We start from the raw sequence: 26,975 nt of genomic DNA on the forward strand, positions 1-26,975 counted from the left end.
ATTTTGTTTATTTTTTGCCACCTCTGCCTTTAGGATTAGTCTGCCATCTATATTTTTCATCATTGTTAGCATGCTCAGGACACATACAAGGGCAAAAAAAAGTAATAATTACTTTTTTATTGCTTATTAATAATATGGAAAAAGTCTATCAACTACAAAAGTATAACATACCATCACAATTCTTTCAGATAAAATACTCATTGTTTTATAATCTCTTCACAAGAATCCAACACTTTTCTCAAAATCTTAAGAGCACAAAGTCTGTACATGTGAAAGCCTAAAGAAACATTCCGGCAGGGCTTCCAGTAACCTCCATCAACATAATAAACTTGCCATCTTCTTTTACATTACTGTTACTTGGCCCAAACAGATCGCGTGGTAATTATTGTTAATTATTAACAGGTACCCTGGTGCAAAAATTATGTCCCTTTCAAAAGAAATGAAATACTGTCTGGTATGAAGCGTTAATTAATACACTGGAATGTCTACCAACAGCCATTACTCCACTTTGGCCTTCTTGCTTTAATGACTTGTTATTCATTGAAAAAAATCCTCTGATTTATAAAAACATCCCATAAAAGCCATATCTCTACAATGATTGGAAAGTTCTGCCAGAAGGCGGCCGTTGTAGAAGTTCAACTGTAATCTGAAATTTGTTTGCCATAACCTTACCTACACTCAAAATGCAATGTTAATAAAAATACGCTGATAAAATAGCACAATAAACCTCACAACATTAAAATTCCTTAGCCAATAACCTGTAACGATTCCCATGCTTGTGTTGGAATTCTTATAAGAGAAAGTCTGAAAAACCTAGTACCCAACGAAGCATTCTGGCAGGGTGTCCAATCATTTTTGTCAACATTGTAAACTTGTAATGTCATTTCTTGGTCATCATTCTGATTTGATCCAAACCTGCCATAAACAAAAATCTTTCCTTTGAAACAGACAGCACTTGCAGGGTACCTCGGAGCAGTGGTGCTTCTAATGTTAGTCCAAACATTTGTCATTTTGTTGTACATTTCACAAGGACATCCACCAGATTCATGAACACCTCCAAAGACAAAAATTTTGTTTTGCAGGCTTACACCACCAGGATTTTTTCTTGCTACTTGCATTGGTGCAATCATGCTCCATGAGTTCAATCCAGGATCAAATTTTTCAACAACATCAAGGCATACATTATGTCCATCTAGCCCCCCAATAGCATACATGTTGTCACCATCAGCTACTGCGCAGACATTGGCTCTGCGGCAAATCAGCGGGGCAGCTTCCTGCCACATGTTTGAATCAGGGTTGTATCTCTGCACTGTGCTCAAACGCTTATTATTGACAGCCACTCCACCAATCACAAACAGATGTCCCTGGAAAGTGACGGCAGAAGGAAACTTGATCGCTTGATCCAAAGGCTTCACACATGCCCAAGTGTTTAGAAAAGGATCATAACGTTGAACTTGACTTGTGTTTCCACCAATAACATACAGTTTACCTTGGCAAGCACTTGTAGCAAGAGAATAAGGGTTTCGTATCAACTGTAGGTCTGCCATCTTGTACCACTTGTTTTGAGATGGTACGTAGCACGTGACCTTGTCACCACCCTCTCCTCCGCAAGCTAATATGGCATTTTCATGACTTTTCAAGCAATTCCTTGGTGGCTGGTTCAAAAAGCATACGTCTGTTCCATCCGAAACCTCTTTCATGGCATCTACAACCAAATCCATGCATTGCTTCCTGCCTCTCACAAGCTGATGTTGCAGAATCGCCGTCACAAGATAGCTGCGTGACACATACATACAGCGAACGTGACGAAACAAGTCAAAGAAAGTTTGTTTTCTTCGAGCGTTTTTTGCAATCCACCTCAGAATGACCATGAAAACTTCTTCTTCACCTTTAACAACGATGTCATCGCTTGAAATCCACTCCTCAACTTCTTTAACACTCAAATTCAGGAAGTCTTCAGATTCTGTCACGCCAACGAAGTTAGCAAAAATAAAGCTTTTTGCCCGTTCCTGCAATTCAGCGCACTGATATTTGACGCCGGAGTAATAAGCCACAATACAGTTTGAAATGGATAGAGTTTGTTGAATGAACTTACTGGAGAGAAGTTTTAGACTTGGAATAAGAAAATAATCGGCTACTGCCATCAATTCGTATGCATTCTGCTCATTGACATCAACATGTCCCGTGTACAGATACTCCAACACTTCTTCCATCATGGCTTTGCCGGTATCTTTCAATCGAATCACTCCTTCTTTCTTTTCTTTCATCTCACTGTGGAGGGCATTGTAAAAAAATGGACTTGCTGCACACAAAATGATTCTGTGAGCGTTCAAGCGAGCTTGATCTGCACCGGAGCCAACATCTAAAATCACGTCACAAAAATGCTCGTTTCTTCGTTGAAAATCCAGACGTTTCATTATTTCCATGCAAAAGTGTTGCTTCTCAGTCTCTGTGACTGGATCCAGAAGAGAAGTCATGATTATGCAGTCAATTTGTAGCAAAATGTTCCAGGTAAGCTCTGAGGAGTATTGAAGGTAGAAGGGATACAGCTATTCTCGTACCTGGGACCGCTCGTGTGAGCAAACCGTAAACGAGGGCTCTGGAACGAGAGCAGTTTGAACCAACCCCAGGGGGCCCCCCAGGAACAGAGTCTTCTCGATATTCAAAATGGCGGTCGGTTGTGTAGGTAAATTTAATGGTTTGTAAAACGAAAAGAACTACCGTAAACTGTGAAGTTCCCAGAGAGCGGTTAGGTGTCATTTACTAAGTTAACAAATAAGCCCATCGTAAAAATGGCCTATTTCTCAGAGTTGTGTTCATGAGAGAGGTTAAATAAGCTAAAAATGTAGGAAAATACCCTCCAGAGAGTCCCATTGCTCTGTGCCTGTGTATACAAACCCACTTGAAGACGTCGATGCGTCCTCATCTTAGATGTTGAAATATTATGGAGGTATGCACATAAATCCAAAACAGAACTAAAAAGATATGGCGAAAAGCAACCATAAGGACGTTTCACGTTTCAAAAACGTCCTAAAATGTTCAGGTCTCAGATGACCACATACTGGCTGCTTTGATTGTCTTTTTTTTTTTTTCTAGTATCTATTTATTTTGTGTCCCCAAATTAGTATGGGAATTTCCCAGGCTATAAGGCCTTGACACTTTAATAGAGTTTGTCTTATCGTTTCAAATAGACCACTGAGAAAGGCACAAAACGAATTCCCCTCCATCCCTAAAACAGAAAAAAGAACAACAGCGTTTTCTCTCATTGGAAAGCTTATTTACTCTCCTTTTGTATTCTTCACAGGAGCAGGAGGTCGATGAGGATTATAAACGTGACGTTAACCCCCCCTCTCCCCTCCCCGCCTAATACTCCAGATCCCACTCCTTTTCCCGAGACTAGGTACGCCAACCGCGTTGTCTTTGGAGCGAGAATGATAACAAGACTAATACTTTTCACACAATAAACAAAATATTGTCTATGTACAATTTATTGAGGGTATTGTCGAATGCTTCAGCCTCTGGCAATCTGCTTGAAATATCAGTTACAACCAATAACAAGTTTCACTTGACTTTTTCGTCCATCTCTGCAGTAAATCGACTTAGAACGAGCTATACAAACTCGAGAAGCCAAGTCTATACAGGTCTACAAATATCATTTTAGTCAATCTGGATTTTACAACTGAAAATTTCCCCTTTTTTTGGGCGTTTTTCCGTTCAATTTTTGATTGTGATTTGACGGATCCAGGAGGATATTGGTGTGGATTGACATTTTTTCACATTTCTGCTCCAGCAAGCACAGAAATTCACACCAACCTGGAGTAGCTAAATGACTAAAACAAACGCAACCTTGTATCTGATTCGTCCAATCTATATTTTGAGTTCGGCGGATGATTTTGTATTACACCTCGCCTACAGAAGTCAGCGAACAACCAAATAGGCTGAACTGTTTTCAGTCGTTCAAGTTGAGGAGTTTTTTTGGCTTAAACAACCGTGTATAACCACTTACAGTCTTGTAAAAGACCAAATAAATAATTACCTACATACACATCATAACACTGACAAACAAAGTACTTTAAAATAAAAATCTGATGCAATAGATAGGTCTTTTGGTATAAAACGAATAAGTCATTAATACTATCATACAATACTGCCAAACACTTTACTTTAAGGCTTCCCGTAGGCACTGTGATATGAATTATATATATTCCTCTTTGTTAATGCTTTTTATACACAACTGCCACTTAACTTCTGTAAAACTCTATTGCACGAGGCCTGGGTCGCAATTGACAGAAGAAAAATGAAACTAAAAAGAAGTTGGAAAAGGGTGATGTTGACGCAAATCTAATGTGGGTTAATGTTATTGCGCGCAACTCACAAAAGACACAATTTGGTGGGCCAAGTTGGGCAGGGAATGTACTGGCAAGGCTCGGTTCGAAGTTGGAAAAGCTAACAACTTTTGCAACTGAGACTGGACTGAGCTATTCTGTCGTGATAAAATAGCTCAACAAAACGAGAAAAACCATTACAAGTCACTGTCACAAACGACCAGCTTGCGGACGAATACAGTCAATCCTGCAAAACCGTAAGCTGTCTGTAGGGAGATGTATAGAGCTGAATGGCTTTGCTGACTTGTTTCAAACGCAAAGTACGACCCAGGCCAACACAGAGACTCACACAGTAAGGGCAATGAATCCTTTAAATCAAATGAAAGGAATTGCTACGACACTAAACTTTTCACTATGTTAAGCTGCATTTCCCAATGAGAAAGTCAATTAAACTTGCGAATGGAAGGGTACTCGCTGGTCGACGGACCGAAGGAATGTCCTCTCAAGAAAACGAAAACCAGCGGAAATGAATTTAGATGATTTTTGAAACCTTTATACGTTCATAATCGTAATCCTCTTGCAATACACACTGAACACATCAACTCCAATCCAGAATTCCTGCAGGGTATCACGTGCTCTTAGAAGGTCAGAGGTGTATTCGTAGAAGTAACCTGTGGCCTACAGCAGCGACATCACGTGAAAACCATGAGAACACACCAGCTCTATCACATGATCACTTGTACCAGTCGTACCACGCAGTTCACGCGACACAGAAAGCACGTGATCAAGCAATTATATCACGTGCATGTATCACCTTAGGAAGTCAGTATTATTAGCGGCCCAACCAGACGCATGCGCGAGTGAGAGCCTCGATTCCTCTTTAATCATCGTCAATAACAATAGCTTCAACTGTGTCGTTTTCTTGCGGGGTGGGTATAGCATAAATGAGTGCTCGAAGGTTGATGCTGCACTTGACCTCTTTCCATGGCTTCCGTGCTACTCTCCTTTGAATATCCCCTGACAATGCTCTGCGGGCTTTCCTGTAAAAACCAACAAACACAGGGGTGGGGTGAGCGCCACAACTTTGTGAAAAAACACACAAGGGACCTTCAGCCATGACCACAGCGACGACAACGAGAACGCCACAAACTAAAGGGCTAACGAACAAAACAATCGCTCTCCTGTGCGCATTTTAGTTTTTTCTTTGCCTTTTCTCTGCAAAATAATAACATGAAAAGAGAAAATGTGAGAAAACGACAACGAATTTTTTATTCTTTTTCTCAACTTGAACGCCGCTCCAACCAACTAGCTTCTTCGATATCTCGGCCACACTTAACAAGTTGAGCGAGTTGGAATGATGGTGAAGTAGTTCACTAAACGTGAATTTATACTTGTAAATGAAGTTTTCGTTTCGTTGGCCATCGCGGTTGATTTTAATTGAAGGTCTTCAGATAAAAGTCATACTGGAGATAAACTAATCAAGATTTTCGGCTGCTGTCAAGTCTATCATTGATCGCAGTGATTGCTTGTGATCGTTGCTGATATTTCATCTCTAAAACAGAAAGACAATACGATTGGTGTTGATTTAAGTGGAATCTCAAATAAGAGGCTGACGGCATTGACGGACCATGTTGATTTTTAGGTTAATTTTTGATTCCGCGAAAAATGACGCTGGGTTTTACCGAGTGAACTGATAAACGCTATACGCCAAAAATTTGGGCAGTTTAAACAGAAAAAAAAATCGACATCAAGATCTTTTTCCCCAGTTTTCTTCGGATTGACCTCACATGGCCTGCGACTATTACCTCAAAGAACTAAGCACTATTTTCCCTCTGAGTTTGGTCGTATTTATGACAAAAACTTAACCTGGACCCGGCACGCCTACAGCTTCACAATTGCAGGCCTCTCACACGCCAGAAATCATTCGCAGCGGCTATTAGAATTGACGGAAAAATCACTGTTGCAGCCTGGCTATAACTGCCACAACTCGGTGCTGTGATCACTTAGCGTGTTTGTGGCTTAAGACAACAATTCTTAGTGGATTCTGTCTTACCTGGAGCGCTTGTTCGACAAGAACTGAAACTCTTCGGGGGGGTCAATAAACTGTGGGTGCACACCCTTCGTCAAAACATTCTTGACGTGTTGGCTGGGCTTGTTATTGACAACTGGTTTAGAATTCGGTGCAACAACCACCTTGTCGGGCACAGCATTACCAACTGAATTCACAGTCACCCCAGGTTCTGTTTTTATCGGTGGCGCCGGTGGTTTTGGAAGCAGGTAGGGCTTGTTTGGTGCACCTGGGACTGTGTAGTTTGGCATACTGTTCATAGCTCGCTCTAAATGAAGCTGTCCGTTGATATATGACGTCACTGAGTGCTGAGCGTATGGCACGATCTTAGTAGATCCGGGACCCAGAGCTGGACTGACGTCACAATATGCTGGGTATGACCGCTGCTTAGGTGGTTCAGCAGACGTGTGCATTGTTTGTTCATGGTGAGTTAAACTCGCTTCAATGAAATTTATCAAACCAAAAATGTATTGTTAATTTTAATCAATCTTCCAAAAACAGAAAAACCACATTCCTATCAATTCAAATGTATTCTGTCACCGTTGGTAGAGGGTGCACTAAGAGAACGATCAAGCACCAAACGTTTGGCTTGGAGCAAAAAGAAAGCTGTAAGTCAGATTATACAATGAAGTCCACATGTAACTGAAGTCTTTTAATGCACTTTCAGTTTTCTGATCAGCCTAATTCTACATGGTGAAAGACATACAACCCTCTCACTCCCAAGAGGGCCATATGGCACAAGAAGTCATTACTTGCTCAATATTGGGTCAACTTGTATAAAATGTGGACACCAAACAGATCTTGGAGACATCTGTGCATCTGCCCCCCCCCCCCCCCCTTCTATACGAGACATGGTTAATCACCCCTCCATGTTTGGAATTTTTTCTATTACACTTTTAAAACCAAGTCAACATTTGACAGGAAACTATGTACTGAGATCTGCAAATTAAGCAATAGTTTAGGGATATACCCAATATACACATTACAAGTAATCAATGAAAGCTAAGATACAATTATTCAAATTAAAGTAAAGTTACACGAGAAATGACTTTTTTAAGGGTTTTAATTTTTTCGTTTTGGACACTTTTCAATCTGATCTGTTATTTCATTTGTCTTTTTTGCTGGAATAGTTTTACCCAGACAAAACCTTTCAAATTGGTATATGTACAGTATTACATTTGGTATACGGGTTCACAGTTGCCATTTTACAAAAATACGGTATTTCCCCGTGGGAGTGAAAGAGTTAAGATACAGAAGGCAGGTGCTCACCTTGATTATGAAGAATCTTGCCACAGTAGGTGCACTCACAGCCTTTCTTTCCTAAAGGAGATGTTGCACTGAGTCTCTTTGGTGATGGACCTGCAGACAGAAAATTTTAACCTTGGCTGAACGGCTGACAAATTACCTGTTGTTCACTAATGGTAGTCTACACAACTGTAAAGCTATTGTTGGAGCAACTTTGGGAGGTGGTGTGGCGTAGTGGTGAGGGTGCCGGACTTGCAATCCTGGGGTCCTGGGTTCAAGACCCCCTGGACCACTTGGATTTGTTTCACGATAGCCCCATTTTCAAAACCAAGGCCACGCTCTTTAAATAGCGAATTGGTTTGCCTCCTAAAGTTTGTGTATTTTTTCACCAATTTATAGTGTTCCCAATTAGCGCTACAGTGCTAAAATCTTCGATACTAAAATAACGTCATTTATTTTAGTCATTTTAACCATGAATAGTGAAATCTGGGTTTGCTGCACTCGTACAAGAGAAAGGGAAATTGAGAGAGAGAAAAACAGAACTACAAATGTGAGTCAAGTTGGTTAACCACTGCCTGGTTAACTGGGTAGAGCACCAGAATGCTGAGTGAGAGGTCGCAAGTTCAAACCCTGGCTAGAACAACACTCGGGGTCTTAAACTAATGGCTAAGAAGGTACCACTTTTGATTTTGACATCTGCAAATAGTAAGACTTTTCTGTGGTTTGGACGACAATGTGGAAATGGTGGACCTGTCTCCAATTTGAGGATCTAGAAGAATTAATGAGGACACCACCAACCCTGTCTGTGACCACATTCAGTGCCAGCATAGGGTGGGTTTGGTGTGATTCACTGAAAGGCTTCTGAGGGAATGAGACCACAACTCTGCTTAACAGCCAAAAGTCACTGAGATTTCTTAAATGCTGGGAAAAACACAAAGAACAAAGAAACACCTCAAAGCAAAATCAGCTGCTCTGTTGCCTCAAAATGTAACTTTACGTATAAGGAGTGCTTCTTACCATCAATGCCGTTCTGCTGTACTGAGCCGCTGTCATGTGATCTCTTCCTGGCTATCAGGTGGTTACTGGTCTGCTGAGGCAGTGGTTGATTTTGAACGACAGGTTTTGCAGATGGTATTGCGGCATACTTCCAGTCACTTGCCTTGGGTGGGGTGGGCTGAATTGGTACATAACTCTTGGAAGGTGGGATCATTTTTCTTGAGGGAGAGGTGATGGAATGTCCAGAAGGAGTGGGTGGGGAGGGTGAAGTAGGGGAATGTTCCTTGGGGATGGGAAGTAGTGTCGGTTTTGGCGGTCTAGGTTTGCGTGGTTTAGGTGGGTTTGCTTTGATCTTATCCACGACATCATGGATTTTTCGTGGTTTCCTTTGTTTTTTAGCTTTGATTATGGCATCAGCTTTGGGCGTCTCAAGTCTTTTTAAACCTGAAGATGAAAATTCAAGTTAGAATATACTATGACAGGGTGAAGGCGTCTCACGTGTCAGTGAAGGAGATTATTCAATCTCTTTATATCATGTACCTAAGTCAATTTTATACTGGGTTTGATTTGGACGGTAAATTACAATGAACAATCTCGCCATGATCATGGTAAAAATAACGGAAGTATCATGGAAATCCCAAAATCGGAAACAAACCAACTGTGTTCTTTTAAGCAAAATTATCTAGAATGCCTTTCAAACTGTATGTTAGTTACATTTGAAAATATTTGTTTTCAAGACCTTTCAGATTTTACATCATTATATGTTATTATATGTTATAAAGCATTTGAGTGAAACAAATAATGTCAACAACCAATTCAACTCAGGACACAGGGAATTTCACACTACATCACTACAGTGTCCCTGCAATAAATATCTTTAATCTTATCATGCATCGCTTAGATAATTTGATGATTGTGTTAGGAGAAGTCAGACATTAATCACTCAAATCACTGCACATACATTGTGTTCTTATCTCCTGGATGTTTAGCGTGGCTCCAGGCACTCGGCAGTGATGCACTTTATTGTAGAGCTCCTGACATAGCCGCCGCGCCAGTCTGGTCAGCGGCATGGCTTTGATGTAGAATGGTGACCTGGGTTTGAGTTTGCGAGGGCTGGGAGGCCTGTACCCATGCGCAGCTGTCAGGTGACGAGTGAGGTTTGGCCGTGAATTAAACACCTGGAATGGAGAAACACAAAAATGTAAATGCTGTTGCGTACCTTCCTTTCTACACCCAGGGTTTTGTTTGTAATCATCAGGATGAATTATCAAATAACGTTTATGTCTTATTTCTGGTCCACAAGGTTGAAAAAGATTAATTTCTGATAACTACAAATTTAGGGCCTGACTAAGGCCGCGTCCACACTAACGCGTTTTCAAAAGCATTTGTTGTCATCGCAGCAAAAACGAGCAAAATATTTTCATCCACTCTAGCGTATTTATATCGTTTTCACCTATCCACACTAAAACGCTAGAAAATGATGAAACGACTGGGACCTGGGATTTCACATGTTTTAACCACCCTCCATCTTGGATAGATGCTCCGATTTGGACTGAAGCCGATGGCATGTGACACTTTTTATGTCGTTGTTTTCAAAAGCCCCTGGTTTCACATGTCCACAGTAAAAACAGAGCATTTTCAAAATGATGCATTTTTAAATGTCTCCACTATTGAAACCGTTTTCGAAAACTCCATATTTTTCACCAACGTTTTTCGGGCGTGTTAGTATGGATGATAGGCGAAAACCTATCAAAAAGTACGCGTTTTCAAATGAAAATGCATTAGTGGGACCTAAAATTATGCAAGTGGGAAAAAACTTTGTTCTGTGACTCAAACCCAACTCTTAAGAAGAGCATTAGTTCTCAGTCTCTAAACTGTGCACAGGATCTGTCCAAAAAAGGAATATCATTGCCTGATTTCATACCGTAGGGGTCTGGGTACGAGTCTGTGTATTATGGGTTATGGAACTCAACACCCACATAGCCGGAAAGAGCACACCACACTTTACAACATTTCCAAGTTTGGTGTTAATCAAGCTAATATTAGGAAAGATACAGCCATTCAAAAACTCCAAATTTTACTAAGAAATGTATGGAACGCCGGACGTGTGTCCGGCGTTCCATACATTTCTTAGTAAATTTTTAAGTTTTTGAATGGCTGTATCTCGCCTAATATTAGCTTGATTGACACCAAACTTGAGGATGTTGTAAAGTTCGATGTGCTCTTTCCGGCTATGTGGGTGTTGAGTCCCATAACCCATAATACACAGACTCGTACCCAGACCCCCACGGTATGAAATCAGGCAATTGAAGTTTCCCCATCCAAGACGAGCTTACTGCAAAACAGAATATGAGCTTCACATTTAATACAACTGTATACCTTATCACATTGTGACACAGCACACTTGTACATTTTGTGCGTTCCCATGTGGCTGGATAACCGCTCTGTTGTTTACAAAAGAGAACAACAGTAACAATAAATTTCATAGTTAAAATTTCAGAAAGCGATCTCTGGCTAAAATGATTAAAAACTGCGAGCTTTCGACTGCCTGAACTGCAGTCTTCGACAGGTAAAAGTCATCACCCACTTTTACCCGTTGAAGACTGCAGTTCGGGCAGTCTTAGTGTTTTCTTAGTGTGCAAATGTTTTTATTTATTTTTTCTATCCTATGATATTTTAACCCAAAAGTGTTTGAGTCATATATATATTGTAATTAATTTACCATACAATAATAATAATTATTTTAGGTGTATACAGGGCCCCTCAGGATAACAGCCCCGTAGTTGATTGGGCCACCCTGTCTCAATAAAGTTCACTTACTTACTTACTTACCCTCTTGGGTTAATAACATTTTCACTTGTACTGATTCATTGTACATTGTGCTGTAATATGTATTTTGCTGTATGAAACCTCGTGTAAAAGTTATATCCAATAAAATTGTTAAAAAAGAGCCCAAGAAACTGATGCAGGTACCCAAGTACTGGGTAGGAGCTCCAAGGAATTTCTGAAAGTAACAGACTTGCTTTTCGCTACACACCTGCTCTGTTGAACACCTTGCCACAAACTCTACAGGTGTAACTTGGTTCCAGTCCTCCGTGACCTTTACCAGACAAACCATCTGAAACAAAGAACAAGTGCTTCAAATCAAAAGGCTATTTCCGAGGTTTTTATTTTAACCTCGTTATGAAAGCAAGGCTTCATGCATGGTTTTTGATATGAAAATTAGTTTTCATTCTTATGCAGACAAAGCTAATTTTCACATGAAAAGCCTTGCACTTAACCTCGCTTTCATAATGAGGTTCAAAGGCTAAGCAACTCAGAAATCACCTATTGAGAAATAGAAGATAATGATATCTGTTGAGGCACTGTTGGTAGTGTTTGATGCTAAGCAGCCCCTGCTAGACTTGATGATGATAATGATGATGATCAGCAGCGGCAGATCCTGAACTTCAAAAGAGGCAAAAGAAAGGGCAGGAAAAAGGGAGGCCCTTGAGTTGACAAAATTTGGCCATCCAAACCCTTTTCTCTCTGGTTGAGGAAGGGGGACACTGTTGTGGCCGACACTGATAATGACAATGATGACAATGATGATGATGATGACAGTGGGGAAGTGTTACAGACAAATTTGATTTCATATTGCTATTTCAGCACCAAGGACATACAGTTGAATCTCTCATAGAGAGAATGGTAGTACCTGGTCTTTTTAATCCACCATATTTCTTCCAGTAAATCCAGCACAGAGTACAAAGCCAGAACTTGTGTTGAGAGTTGGGAACTCCCCAGGGATACCACTGTTGGGATGAGGTTCCTGTGGTCAACACAACAACATTGTTATAAAAAACCTATTTCCCCAAATAATTAATGACTTTGTAACAACTTTTGGCACCAGCTTCTATTTAAGGAAACAACGTAAAAAGTTTTGTTGCATTTTTTGCCTTAAAATTGAAATTACTCCAATTAAGTCCTGTTGTGGCACAGACTGCTTGTCATGTAAGAAACTTAGTCACATATTTAATTTTCAAGCAAAATGCTAAAAAAAGCAAGAAATAGCTTCTTGCTTTTCTAGACAACACATGCGACCTCCACAAAAGCGATACCAATGCTTGACTGATTTCTTTTGTATACAAGACTAAACCAAGTCAAGCAAAGCATTAGAAGTCGTGAACAAAAGAAATAAGTCAAGGGTTTGTATCTTCTTTTTTTAAATAGGGCTCATTTGGCAATTTCCATTTTAAGGCAAAAATGCACTTACACCCCTCTAAGCTCTTCCCCCAAACCCTTCAATTACTTGAACCATGAGTAAGAGAAAATTTACAACACGTAAAAAGCATAAATGAGTGTATACTAGTAAGGTAAGGTAAAATCTTTATTTAGACACAGTGTTTCCTTCAGGACTATACAATATTTAATTTAAATAAATCTAGCTACCTAACTAAATTAATGTTGTAAATAACTACTACAATAAGAGAAATGATAAAAACCTGCTTTACAAGGAAGCCGTGTATAGAAACAAAATAAAATTATTTATATAAGACTACTGTCAAAATCATAAAATTTTCTTCAACTTAGATTTAAATTCATTAAGGCAAAGGCAGGCTATTCCACAGTACAACTCCGCTGTAAGACAGACTTCTTTTACAATAATTAGTGCGGGGTTGTGGGATAGCAAGCGGGCCCCTAGTGGCCACAGAACCTTCAGCACTGGATGTATGGAAACAGATTAGGCCTGGAACTTACCATAACAGCTTTCACATGAGACCCCCACAAGATTGGTAGCCACGCCCGGTGGAGGAGTTAAAATAATCGTTGAAGTTTGTTTTTTTCCTGACTGAGTAGTACTGCCACCACTGAAAACAAGAAGAAAGAATAAGAACCAAGTCCGAATTATACACTATTGGCCTGGTTAGAAAAATGAAGCCTTACTTGCTCTATGGTTTAAGAATTTAGATAGGCCAGACATTTTTGTAAACTACTTTATCCAGCTGTTCACTATCAAAAACCACCTTGTGTGATTACTTTAAAATGTTACAACCATTACAGTAGAGAAACAAATGTAGGTGAATAGGTGAAACAAACTTGTAACAATCCTTATTACAGATTAACTAATCACGTTCGAAGAACGCAATCCTAACTGTGTGTTAGTTGCATTGGGTCTTTCATGCAGAAAAAATTAAAAATTTTTGTAGTCAGGACTGCCAATTAGCCCCCCTGCCCCTCAAAGATTCTTGATTTATGTTTTTATTTTTTTATTTATTTATTTATTTATTTATTATTTTTTTGCCTTAATGTGTTGCTTGTGATGGACTGCGCAACTGGGTGATGTGGTTCGCAAGTCCAACCCACAAAAATGACCCTTGCTCACCAATGAGTCCTCAGAAGCTCAGAGGTTAGAGCATCCGATCTAGAACATGGAGGGTTGTGGGTTCGAATCCCGTCTGGGGCTCAGATTTTTTCTGTGTCCTCTTATGGTCGATTCTTTACATCTCCCTTTATTTCCTTTAGAGTCACATTTGCCTAGGCTTTGACTCATGTCACACTTGCATTTGAGTCAGCAAGTTGTATGTGTAGTTGAACATGCTGATCTTTATTAATTTTATACTACTAGCAATATATAATTATGAATGACTTACAGTCCTGGTATGTAGATCTGTGTTAAATTACATTCTTTTGAGACTGCTTTCAGTCGTTTCTGTCAATAGATTAGAAAAAAAATACAGTAGTACTGTAAGTTAATGAAAAGTACCAATAAATAAATAATAGGGCTGGTTTTGCCCAATTTCACAAAGAAAATGAGTGAACCAATGAAAATTAGCTGATTTATAAAATCTGTAGGAGAGCTACAGATTTTTTGAATCAGGCTGATTTCACCCTGTGTTACACCAACCAAGAAATTTTACCATGTAAATTGGCTTATCCGATTCAAACTACTAAAGCCGCCGTTACACGTTGAAACTTTAAGCTGAAACTTGTGTGCAACGACGCTGCGAAACAAGTTTCAGCAGGCCTTGAACCATGTAACATGGTCGGTTTCATGATACTTTCTTGAACTTCCGTTGCGAGACAAGTTTCACGAAAAGTAGAACCGCTTTCTAATTCTGCAACGGCTCGCAACGGTCGCAGTGGTGAAAAAACAAGAGTTTCACGGTGTAACACCACTTCGTGAAACTTGTTCCGCAGCGCCATTGCACATAAGTTTCAGCTGAAAGTTTGAATGTGTAACGGCCGCTTAATCGGGCCAATAAATTGGTATGTGTAAATAGCCCAAGTTCGATGTAATATTAAAATTCAGCCTGAAACAATAACATCACTTCAAGGTTCCGGGGAATAAATTGCACAGTTTATATGGGTTCATTCCCTGGAGCCTCACAGTGATGTTTATTGTTTCAGGCTGGATTTTTAATATATCAAGATTGGGCTATTAGCCTTGAGCCAACTACATAGCAGTATACTTTTTATTCTAGGCCGAGTTGTTCAAAACCTCATTAAGCTAATCCTGGGTTAACCTGAACTTTAATTTGAGTTTAATAACTAATCAAAAGAGGTCCTTCAAAAGATTTTTGTCCCTCAGTTTTGACGTAGACTTTAATTTACTATCAGCTTAAAATCAGCTTTTAAAAGCATTTTTAACAAGCGAGACTGATAACCTCGGTTTACTTTTAATCGTGGATTAGCGTTAATTGGCTTTCGAAAAACCCGGCCCTGTAAAGTAAAACCACAGGCTGCTTTTAGCATGTGCTTGTATTAACTTGTTCCATGCTTTGCATTTATTATCACACTTCAGAAAAACACAGAAGTTAGTATTGAAATGCAACTAATGAGACAATACTGGAAATGATAATGAGTGGCATGGAACAAGTTAATATTAAGAATGCTCTCAACATGGACTTAAGGTTCCTTTGGTAGAGACCCAATAACAAACCTGCAACTGAGATATCGTAACAACGTAAATATTTGCAACTTAATTCTGAAATTATGAATGAATATATTGCATATTTTGATATAGATGACATTTTGTAGGCAACAATATATTTTGCAAATTTGGAGGATTTGTTATTCAAAACATTTTTCGAACACAGTTACATCCGCATTTCAATGCCGCAACAAAATTGTTGCAAATTATCTAACCTAAAGTATTATAATAAGTAAGACATTATATATTGCCAATATATTTGTTAATACTACTTTAGAATACTATAGTTTTGATTATCAAATTCACAATGCAATTTATTTTCAATAAATTCACACAACACAAATATTATTTAAACCATCCCTTACCTGTTGTAGGTATCTGTCTGTGGTTTTCCACATGTAATAGTATTCAACTATACTTGAAAGACTCTTCCAAGGAAGCTGAAATGTTCAAAAAGAAAGAAAGTGTTCTTACTTTCTTTTTACCTGTCAACAAAACAGTGGCTGCAGAGAGATATTTATGTTTCATGGTGCCTTAGCCCTACCCTGCAAACGTTTGAATACTGCCATGCTCGTTTCATCTTTCCATTGTTTCTATCCCGGTGCTTGGTAATACACATTCTTGCAAGCCTTTATTCAGTTTGGAAAATGTACAAAATTGGACAGAAATCACTCTCTTGGGGCTTTTTCTCAAGAAAAACAATTCAGTGGCATATATGTACATATACATACATGACTTGGTAAGGGTTTGCAATCTATTATTAATAAACATTTCCATGTCAAGAATTTCTTACCGTAAAACAAAAGATAGAGCACTACAACATTGTTTTTACTTTAAATGTGTTTAGAAACAAAACAATATGAACCAGATCTCCAAGCTAAGACACACCAAACAAGCTATTTTTTGAACAGGGCACAATAACAGACTGCAGTTCAAATTAGCTGAACACTTCAGAAATTTGGCTGAGCAATTTCCAGTGGCTGACTATGAATTCCAGACTGCTAACTGTTTTTTCAATTATTTCAAGAACATGAATTAGCTGTTATCCAAGTGTTATTTTACAGAGAAATGGTACACCATTGATCAAAACAAGAACAACAGCGAAATGTGGACAGATATAATTTGGCTACTTACAAAGTCTTTCTGAATGTCAGAAAAGTCTTTTCCATATTTTTGAAGGGCTTCTTCAAACAGGTTTGCTTCTCCTACAAGGACAGAATAACACTTAATTTAAACTTCAACAACAATCAAGGCACCCCTTTCTACCCACACTAATCATAGAGCTCTTGCAATATTTTATTGAAAACATACACAAAATGATTTCCTATACACCTTATGCAAAAATGACTGACATTTTATTATCCTTTTGACTGCATTGAAATTAGCACTACTAGCCTTGTTCAAGGTAACATACATTGTATTCTTTTAATTTTTGAACTCAAAAACAAGGTTAGTGGGGCTGATTTGTGCACACAAAAGAACATTTACAATGCAAGCATTCATATTAGCCCTGCTTATAGCCTGGATCAAGGTAAAATATTCTTTTGATGTTTTATCTGAAGAACAAGGGTTGTAGGGCCAATTTGAATGAAAACAAAAGAATATTAAATTGAAAGCCATTTTTGCCAAGGGTCTATGTTGTAGGTTAAAATGAATCCAGGTTAAAATGAATTTCAACCTAGGTTGATTTGTATTTTCCTTTGTTAAGGTTGGGTAATTTACATCTGAAACAAAGGAAGATCCAAATCAACCTAGGTTGAAATTCATTTTAACCTGGGATTCATTTTAACCTACAACATCTATACTGTAATATTCTTAAAATATGAATGATTGAAAAATTTAGGAGGCATGAAAGGGAGAAATAAGACCCTGATCACACACTGCAATGTTACTCACCTGCTGACCACTCCTCCATTTCATCGCGGCAGAGGATGGGACCCCCTGCAGGAACTAGATTAGCAATCGCTTTACTAACATTGTAGCCATTATTGTGAAGACAAAACATAGCATGAGCCTGAAAATACAAATGAATGACAAAAAAATAGATAACCTGATTCAAGCTAAAACTAAACAGATGTGTAGTTTGCACTTTGAATAACCTTGGTTTCCTTCATTGCTAGCACTCAGCTATTTTTACCCTAAAACTCAAAAATTATGTTGTGTTAATTGCAGTTTGAATGACCTTTGCCTAACAAATCTGCTAAATCTCCCTGTGATATTTGAGACCATTATTTTCCTCAAAGTTCAAGGTCATCATTAATAGACCACATTGTGCAAGCTCCATGTTGCATTGAATTGCGAGACTCCAGGTTGGAAATATGACTGGAATGCTTAAACTGCAGACAGGTTGCCCAACAGATCTTTGCCCTGGCCAGTTTAACAAAACATTAACTCTTTATGCAATAAAAACATTTTCCAGAAAAATGTAACAAAAAAACCAAGAGACCGCTGCAGATCAGACTGGTGGCCAATGTCTTAGTCACATAATTTCATGCATGACCAAATTCTTTAAACATGAGATCATCGAGATCTTCCAATTACATGTAACTATGTATAATACTCAAATGATGGCTTAAGTACATTCTTTTAAAATAATTCATAAATTAAGAGCATTATTGAAAGGTCTCAAAGGTGACACAAAACGCACTGAGGAAATTCCCAGTTAACTTCTATCCAGAGATTTGTTAAACAGCATTCTCAGTTTTGAAATACAGAATACCGCACAACAAAAATTTATTGACCAGTAAACAGTACAATATTTACAAATTAAAGTTTTTTTCTTAGCTGCACAAAACAGAGCAATGCCTTATGCAATTTGTGCCATAATCAGATGTGAATTTAACCATGCAGCGTACATGCAAGAATGAGAGTGAAGTTGCGCTAGGGTAACATGGCCAATACAACATAACTTTTGTGGTGTTTTTGAGTCTTGGATGAAATCTACAAGTTGAGCAGTTCTTTTACTACAGAGCTGCATATTTAAGAGGTAAAGTAAGAGGAATTGAATGGACACTGATCTATCTAACTCACCAGTGTAACATCCCTTGATGCTGCTGCTGCACTCATGTGTAAGCTAGGTTGCTTCACTGAACTGCTACAGTCAAGAGCTCTGGCAAATGTACCAACAGATCTACAGGAAAAAGGAAATAAACAAAAATTTTCTCAATACATTTATTTTATTTCCCAAGTTTCTTGCGGAGAAGTGAACAAAGCTGTAAAATGTAGCGTATTTATACTTCTGAGTTACAACAAATGTAGCTAACTGTGAATTGCAAGTCTCAAAATGTACTATACACCCTGTCGTAATAATATACAGTATACCAGAACTACAGGTGCAAGTGTTGCTTAAGGGTCAGGAAATTACAAGTGAGAAAAGTGGGAAATAATAAACTGTAGGCAGAAAAATTCCCAGTCAGTGAAACAATACTATTTGAAAGCACTGTATTAGATTTCTTGAAACTAGATGCTTGGAAGATTAAAAATTAATGGCCACACTAAGTTTCTACAACTCTATATACTGTTAAATAATGATTTGATTTAACATGTTCCTTAAAGTGCAGTGTAAGTGCATTTTCACTAATAGGCGCCAAATTTCAGTAAGTGCCCCTTTACCAAACAGCTTAGTTGTCAACTGCTCTCTTGTTGAGAAATACCCAGGGTAAAGCAGTGAAGGCTATAAATGAAAATGACAAAAACTCTGAAACAATACCATTTATATTTTTACTGTGTTAGTTTTAAGTTAATATTGCTCACTATGTTGTTAGAACTCTCAGATGTTTATGTCAAAATGAAGTGAGCACCCTGTCCCTAACAAACAGCTTTTCCCTAACAAGTGTCCTAGCTTGAACACCCAAAATGATCATGTTCATCTTGGGCAGTAATTCAAATCTTGACAGTACTGTCTAAGCCAACATCACTGCTAGCCCTGTGATTCAGAAATATTATAGGCATTTGCCATCATGACACTTTTCTATTATGTAAGTACCTTGCAATGACAAGAAACTGGTCAATGTGTTGATCTTGCAAAGGGTTTTTTGGATCCCAGACTAACGTCTCTAGTTTTGACAGATCTCTGTCATCTTGACGTCCTGTAACAAAGACAGAATTGTTTCCCAACAAAAAAAAAAAACCTTCAGCAGACATTTTGTGCAAGATAAATGTAGTATTAAGTTACATCAAAAAGCCATGTACAGTACAGACATACTATTCTAAGGAGCCATTTTGATTTAATGAAGCAGTAACTTAACATGAGATTAGTTATTCCTGGGATTAGTGTCATTCCAATGTGTACTCATTTGTAAATATATACATGCACATTTCTATTAACATAATTTTAATGTAGAACAACAACATCTCAGGATTATTTCATCCTTGTCAACAACAAAACATTGAAAATTTATCCTAGTCTAGAAATTTCTAACAAGTTTTTTCAGGCCTGTTACTACTGGCCGGTAGCCAGCTGTAACCACATACAACCCAGTAAAATATGAATGATAACTGACAGTTTTAAAATGAACAAAAGACAGCATTCCTGTTTTATTTTCTGGCTTTACTTATGAACACCTTTTCTTGTGGATTCAGCTTCTTCAAAGCTCACAAACGACCCCAATTTTTCCATCTCGTTGTACGAAAATGCTAAATATTACAACATTGGTTTAAATCTGTCTCTTAACAACCAGTCTATAAAAACAAGATACAATGCATATGATAGCAAGATATACCTTTAGTCATTGTTTTTGGTACATGAGCTTGATAAGCCGTGCCAATTCCCATTTCTCCTCTGTCGGCTACCAAGGTTTTTTGTTGAGGATCATAAACCAGAAAGTATTGAAACCAATCCTGTTAAAAAATTCCACAAAAATTGCAATCAGTTACAGTTTCCAGCAAATCATAGCTTGCAAATTGCTTTTTTTTCCATGCAGTGATATCATAAACACAATGATTTATAAATTTCAGACTTCGTCCTTTAATTTCATTGAAGTAGCTACTGTCGGAACACAGCTGAATAATGCGTATGTTGTTGTTCAAATTTTTTTGGGTTTAAAATTTTTCAAACCAGTTTGATTTTTATTTCCCTTTGTCTCAGATTATGGTAATGAATACTGCACAAAGGAAAATAAAAAATCAACTGGTTTATTTTAAACAAAACATTTCTTAAACTCTACATTATAGAACAACCATTTCTTGTTAATTCAAGCAAAATAATTAATCTAACTTGTTTGCACTCATGCTTACAAAACACCTTGTTTTTCTTGATTCAAGCAACTCTAAGCTAAATCAGGGGATTCATTTAAAATCATATTAGTGATCAGTACCCAATTTCTCTTTACAATATCATTACATCAGCAGACCCACAGGTCATGAGAATACAGCCAATGATCAGCAAAGTTGAGTGTTTAATCAAATTCTTCTAACTAATACATCACAAAGGCCTGCATGGTAAATAGGTTCACACATAGAGTTATGGTTTAAAGATTTTCTCAAAAAATGAAATGAAAAACAGTGGAAAAAGCACCAGGAAATGGTTCTTTAGGTGAAGTGAAAGCCATATGCGCAAATCTAGGCACTTTTGCACCAAAAAAATTGACCCAAAATTGTCATTAAGGAGACTTTTACACTGGTCTCTTCATAACTGGTTTACACGGGGATAGAAGTGTTGAGATTTTAACTCTTTATGAAAAAAAATAATAATTAGGCGGAGATACTCAAGGCCAGGTAAAGTCACACACAAGCCAAATGCAGTCTGCATGGCAGCCACTTAACAGAAATCCTCAAATATTGACATCAGCATGCACATAGTATTTCTCCTTTACCCATTTGTACCCCTTGGGTAAAACAGAAAATGTGGAGTTAAGTTTCTTGCCCAAGGAAACAACATGACCCGACGCAGATGTTCAAGGCAGCCAGGGCAAGATTATTCTAACAGCCTGCCAATTTGACTGGTGGCTGGCTTCTGTAAATACACTAGACCAATATGAATCACCAGTGAACAATGTTCATACCTCTTTTTCTAAATATTTTGGTAAAACTTCAGCTTCATTGTAAAGCGTAACCAAACACTTCCCTCTAAAAAACAAAACACAAAATTTACAATATTAACAACTCGCTTGCAAGGAGTCCCCTTAAATATGTTTATACTTTGTTCAAGTTATCAATCAAAAGATGAAGTGTCAGAATCATAAATGTACATCACATGAGTGTTCACATTATCTGTGCTTTCTTTCTTCAACACAGTCTTTGAAAATATTTTAGACAACAAAAATATATTTAAAACCATTAGTTATTGATATGTTATTTATATGTTTTACGCGTAGTTTGTTCCATTTTAGATTTTTTGTAAAAGAGTTGAAAATGACCATTACTTTCAACAGAGTATTTTTTGACTGATGGCTGAGCACTGTTAATTATCAATGCAGTCAGTTACCATTGAATATATTAACTTCTTTATGTGGTGTATTACATAGAAAACCCAGTCAATAACAAAACACAAGACAAATGAAATTCTCAAAAAACAAAATCGCAGTATGTAACACACCCTTGAGTTCACTGTGATAACAAATTGAACATCTTCCACGTCACATTTAAGCCCACTAAAAGGAGCTAGGTCATGACATGGACATGTGCAACGCAAACCCACAATCTTGAGATTTACTGAGATTTCCTTTGACTCCAGTAGAACGCTGTTCTTTTAAAAAGGAGTTAGAGTCAGAAAGCATGACCACATGCTTTATGCTTCAATACACAAGCATTAAATAGATAAAATTTCTTCATTACCGGATGGTGTTGGCATTGATGTTTTCATATTGCCGCGACAAAAACACTTCCCGATGACTCAACTGATGTCTTAATACATCTTCCATTTCACTGTCTCCCATTTCAATTTCCGCATCTTCCTCAGCTTGCACTGCCAAAGAAAAACACCAATCATAAGTGCGAAAATAATGCAACAATACAACGTATCATTCATGAAGATAACAAAGAAATCAAAAAAAAAATGTGTGCTTTCCAGTAACATGCAAAGGAGCAACTTCAACTTCTTTACCACTGGTTGCATTTGACATGCTTCATGCTTCAATACCCAAGCATTACATGGATAAAATTTCTTAGCAGTCATTTAAAGAATCAAAAAAGGTTACTCAAGTTCAAAATGTCAAATTTGTTTTGTTTGTTTCTGTTTATCAAAGTCCATAGCTGTAGTTCAAAATACAATCCTTAATTAGTAACGATTTCAACTTTTCAGTTTGTACATTGCTGCAAAATGCAATGACACTAAAGTTGTTTAGTTGTTTAGCATTTAAACTCAAAGCCAGTTGTTATGCAGAGTGGTCTGCATTAGTATGGTAGCCACTTTTTATAGAATGATTGATATTTAGCTGTGTACACAAAAGGGCAACCAACACAAAATGAAAGCAATATTGAGGGACTGAAGACATGCTTGGCTTACTTTTTACAGGCTAGACTCATTATTTTTTATATAGTGTCACTTTGGTAAAAATTAGAATTCCATGGTTCCTAAGCTACTTTGCAATAAATTATTAATAACACTGGTACAGGTTTGAACTCATCGCAAATCTGTTGTCACAAGACCAGGAGATATTGAGTTTGAATCAATTCATTTACCCTGGCATCAACAAGGGTACTTTTAAATACTGTGAGCACATGAATTGTGAAAGACATGATTTAAATATTTTCCAAACTGAATTTAATATGCATATACACATTCCATTTACAAGTAAAAATTCTACAGTCAATTTTCAAGTTTAGACTGAATAAGTGAATTTGCAATAAATTATATAATTGCAGTTATATCTGGTAAACACATGCATAAAATCACACCTCAAGATACATGTAGTGATCTGGAAACTTTTCTACACCACATCACAGTCATTATAAATGCAAAAGTATAAATTTTATGTTGTGATATCTCAATAAGGGTTTAACCAACACCATTTGCTATGACAGGTTGAGAATTTGGAAATACTACATTAATTGGATAGTAAAATTTTAAATAACTGTCAGATCTGCGACATTTGGCGAACATAATAATCAGTAACAACAAAAAGTGGCTGAAAGTACAGCAGAGTAACTTACCACCCTATATTAATTAACGTTATGGCCAGTGATTCCTTTAATAATAACAATAACAATAATTCTACTTCAAATAATAATAATAATAATAATAATAATAATAATAATAATAATAATAATAATAATAATAATAATAATACAGTATTAATAATAATAATATTTATAACTTTCTTTATACAGGAATTTTGCCTTTACCTAATGGTTGTTCTCTGCTAACTAATTTTGCAAGTAACCTTTTGGAGAACGTTTACGTGGAAAAACAACACAATGTACTACATGCATTAACGACGATTAATTACTTTTTCTCTTGGATGAGAAACTAGTTCATTAATTCCAAGTTTTCCTAGCAATTGATCAACTGGTACATTACAGAACATCAGACAATGAAGTGAAGAGACATGGACTGGATTGAAATGTACAATAAACAACACTATATCTGCCAACTCTCGCACTTTAGGCTGAGTCTCATGTCAATCTCACGCCAGTTCATGCTTACGGACCAATTTCTCACGTCTGGTTGAAAAATGTGAGCTATTACAGCCTTAAATGTGACACACTTTCCAACATATGTACACTCAAACCAATGCAAGAGATGAAAAGTCCATGTATATTAATAAGTACGTGATGAGACTTCCCCAAAATCTCTGATTTTTGAAGGTCCGTATGGAGCATAAGACTTAATCATTTTCTTAAGAACTTCCAAATTATTTGGAACATCTTTCGAAATCTTTGGATACAGTCATGTCATCTTCAAAAATCCTGGCACTCCCACAATAAAAATCTCTTGCCTTTGAGTCAGAAAAAGTTGGCAGGTATAGTCTGAGCACCAACACATTTTGGCAAATTCTATCCCTCAAAACTTTCATCTCACAAACTATGAACCATAGAGCTTATTGTGACTTGTGGGGAAATGATTAGAACACCAACATAGACCTCCACTGAGGTAGAATGACCAGAAATATAAATAGTCAGAATTATGCCATATTTCAAGAAAAGAACGCAATATATAGCCATGATGTTGAGTTCTTTTACCATGCTTATTCAATGATACAAAGAAAGAGAGCTATCAACAAATATGATGATAAAATCTTGAGCGAACAGAAAATTTTTCAAGTGGAAATGTGATATTCATTAAAAAAAACCAATGGCACCTTTCAAATATGGAATTTAAGGTTGGTTTTTTCTTGCAAGTCACAAATTCTGTAATAAATTAAAGAGGTGTTAATGTGGGTTATTTGCTGTGAACATCATAAAACAAAATAAGATTTAGAAATAAATAAGAGGGAAAGGAGAGGCAACCCTGACCATGCATGAACGAACAAAAAATTATGTCAATTATTCAAATTATTTAAGCTTTTAACTAATATTTATTACTTATCCATTTTATTGTCAACTTGGTAAAAACAAAAAGAAGCCACTTTACTGCACTGAAAAACATGAAAAGCGTGGGAGCACTTCCCAGATAACAGATGTTGAAAAGATGCTAAACTTGGCACATCCAGTTCCATATACTTACACAAATGCTTTTCCGCTTGCATGGCGAGCGCAGAAGACAAGTCCCTTTTTCTATAGAAACACTGTACTTTTGCCTCAACTTGTCCATTACTTGTCTGTAAGAACAAGATGAAGCTGGTTTATTTTCCAAACATACTTGCGTAATTAGCATATTCATGAGCAGGCTCAGAGCCACCTTAAAATTTTTACCTTAGTCAACTCCTCAATTCTTCGTATTTGATACGGTAACGCGGGGTTGGTTTCAACATATACGTAGTCTGAAAGTAAAATAAACATAGTTTAGACAGTGAAAGTGCTACCCACGGTTAAATTTTGTTCATATAGGCTTTTGTAGCAGAAAAAACGCACATGGTCACGAAGACAGGCCGCTAGCTGGTAACCGCGCGCGTACGAAATTTACAACGAAGCTTCACGGAGAATTGGAAAGTTTGACGGTTTCGGTTTCGTCTTTCGTCAATTTCACATACTTCTTTCGTAAAGTTTATAGTTTGCTGGTTTCAAGAGCTTAATAGACGAGATTTCCCTCGGGTTTTCTGGTAAAGAAGGGTCCATATAATGAAGTCCCCGACAACACTCGTACACCGTACGGCTTTTGTTCATTCTCCCGGTAGACGGGCAAAATAACGCAATCGTCCGCGCGTAAAAATCTCTCACCTCCGTCAAAGAAAGGTTTCTAATTCCTAGTTGAGGTACACACAGCAAGTGAACCTTTCGAAAGTCAAGAACGAAAACGCCGTCAAACGCAATTTTCGCTCGGAGGGAAGTTGAAGCATTTCAGGCAAAAATTCCCCAAAAGTTTGTATTGTGATCGTACTCACCTCCAACCCGGAAAACATTTGATGCGTTCGCCATGATACTTTTATGGCGGGAGTTTCTTATTCGAAACTGCGATCAATAAGAATTACAAATGTCAAGTTTTTCATGGAGCCTGTGCACTATTCCACCGAAAACGTCATACACCACACACGAACGCGGCCATTATTGTTCGCCCTCTAGCGAACCACGCGTCTTTTGACGTCACGAACGGAACGTGCAAGCCGAGTTTTGTCACGAAGATCCCGCTTTGAAATAACAGCGCAGAATCGGTAATTATCGTGTTTATTCGTAATTCTTCGGATTGTTTAGAATGACGTAAGAATGATTGACAGCTTGTTTGTATGTTTACCGGTTGTAACCGTAACTTACACACACCCAAGCGTCTTCGATTTTGATTGGTCGGCGAGTCGCCATAACGCGAATGCATTCATGTTGGTCACGGCGTTGAATGCATTATTGTGTTTACATTTTCGAAAACATTTGTTGGCAATATTCACTTTTTAAAGGTTCGTTATGTTGTGCTGAGTGAAAAGTAAATAACGAATGTAAAAGAAACCGTTTTCGCGTTGAAAAATCGTGTTAATTCTCAAGAGATTATTCCAAGAACTACCACAAAACGTCTGCCGCTAAACCAATTAGCATTCACAGATCGCTACCGGAATCGAAACCACATGCATTAAATTACAGGAGAAAATCTCCTAGAGTTACTTCTTGAAAAGGAGAGAGACAGAATGAGCAACATTTCATTTATAAATTGCTTCAAATTCGTTTCAATCATTGTCGTTTGCAATATGACACCGTACTTCATGACGTCACATTACAAATGTACGCAGCCGCAGTTGAAGCGGAAGAACCTAAAACCGGTTTATCCTGATTGACAGGCGGGTATGTGCTGTGACCAACAACAAAGGCAGAAAGAAGGAGGGGTCTTACTGTATCACTGCTATGAAATACAGTTGCACAAGGCTCCTCAGCGCCTCAGCACAGTGGGTTTCGTGGACAGAATTTGAAG

At 37.7% G+C, this 26,975-nt stretch overlaps 2 protein-coding genes across 2 annotated transcripts; both read right to left on the reverse strand.

Annotated features, from left to right (window-relative positions):
- Nucleotides 1-99: 99 nt before the first annotated feature.
- LOC146487836 (kelch-like protein 11) lies at nt 100-2,539 on the reverse strand. Its single transcript, XM_085126189.1, has one exon. It carries the CDS (start codon nt 2,475-2,477, stop codon nt 747-749), a length of 1,731 nt encoding a protein of 576 aa, XP_084982315.1. The 5' UTR covers nt 2,478-2,539; the 3' UTR covers nt 100-746.
- A 931-nt stretch (nt 2,540-3,470) lies between these two features.
- On the reverse strand, nt 3,471-26,176 carry LOC146487837 (metastasis-associated protein MTA3-like). The gene is made up of 21 exons (XM_085127771.1): nt 25,966-26,176; nt 25,337-25,404; nt 25,149-25,242; nt 22,319-22,448; nt 21,547-21,610; nt 20,266-20,383; nt 19,530-19,632; nt 18,575-18,674; nt 17,441-17,558; nt 16,679-16,749; nt 15,910-15,984; nt 14,265-14,323; nt 13,372-13,481; nt 12,329-12,442; nt 11,672-11,752; nt 11,014-11,078; nt 9,596-9,812; nt 8,656-9,078; nt 7,663-7,752; nt 6,379-6,832; nt 3,471-5,365 (listed from the first exon to the last, which is right to left on the reverse strand). The coding sequence occupies exons 1-21, from the start codon at nt 25,997-25,999 to the stop codon at nt 5,206-5,208; spliced, it is 2,748 nt and encodes a 915-aa protein (XP_084983897.1). The 5' UTR covers nt 26,000-26,176; the 3' UTR covers nt 3,471-5,205.
- Nucleotides 26,177-26,975: the final 799 nt, after the last annotated feature.

Source organism: Pavona decussata, unplaced genomic scaffold (assembly GCF_977016875.1).
Source record: "Pavona decussata unplaced genomic scaffold, jaPavDecu1.1 SCAFFOLD_13, whole genome shotgun sequence".
NCBI classification, from domain to species: Eukaryota; Metazoa; Cnidaria; class Anthozoa; order Scleractinia; family Agariciidae; genus Pavona; species Pavona decussata.

Bases quoted from the DNA above. Each gene is read 5' to 3' on its own strand.
- LOC146487837 (XM_085127771.1), bottom strand. From the start codon at position 25,999: ATGGCGAACGCATCAAATGTTTTCCGGGTTGGAG. The intron at 25,243-25,336 runs GTAAAAATTTTA...TTGTTCTTACAG, and splicing joins GAATTGAGGAGTTGACTAAG to ACAAGTAATGGACAAGTTGA. The intron at 9,813-11,013 runs GTATACAGTTGT...TCTCCATTCCAG, and splicing joins CTGTGTCACAATGTGATAAG to GTGTTTAATTCACGGCCAAA.
- LOC146487836 (XM_085126189.1), bottom strand. From the start codon at position 2,477: ATGACTTCTCTTCTGGATCCAGTCACAGAGACTGAGAAGCAACACTTT.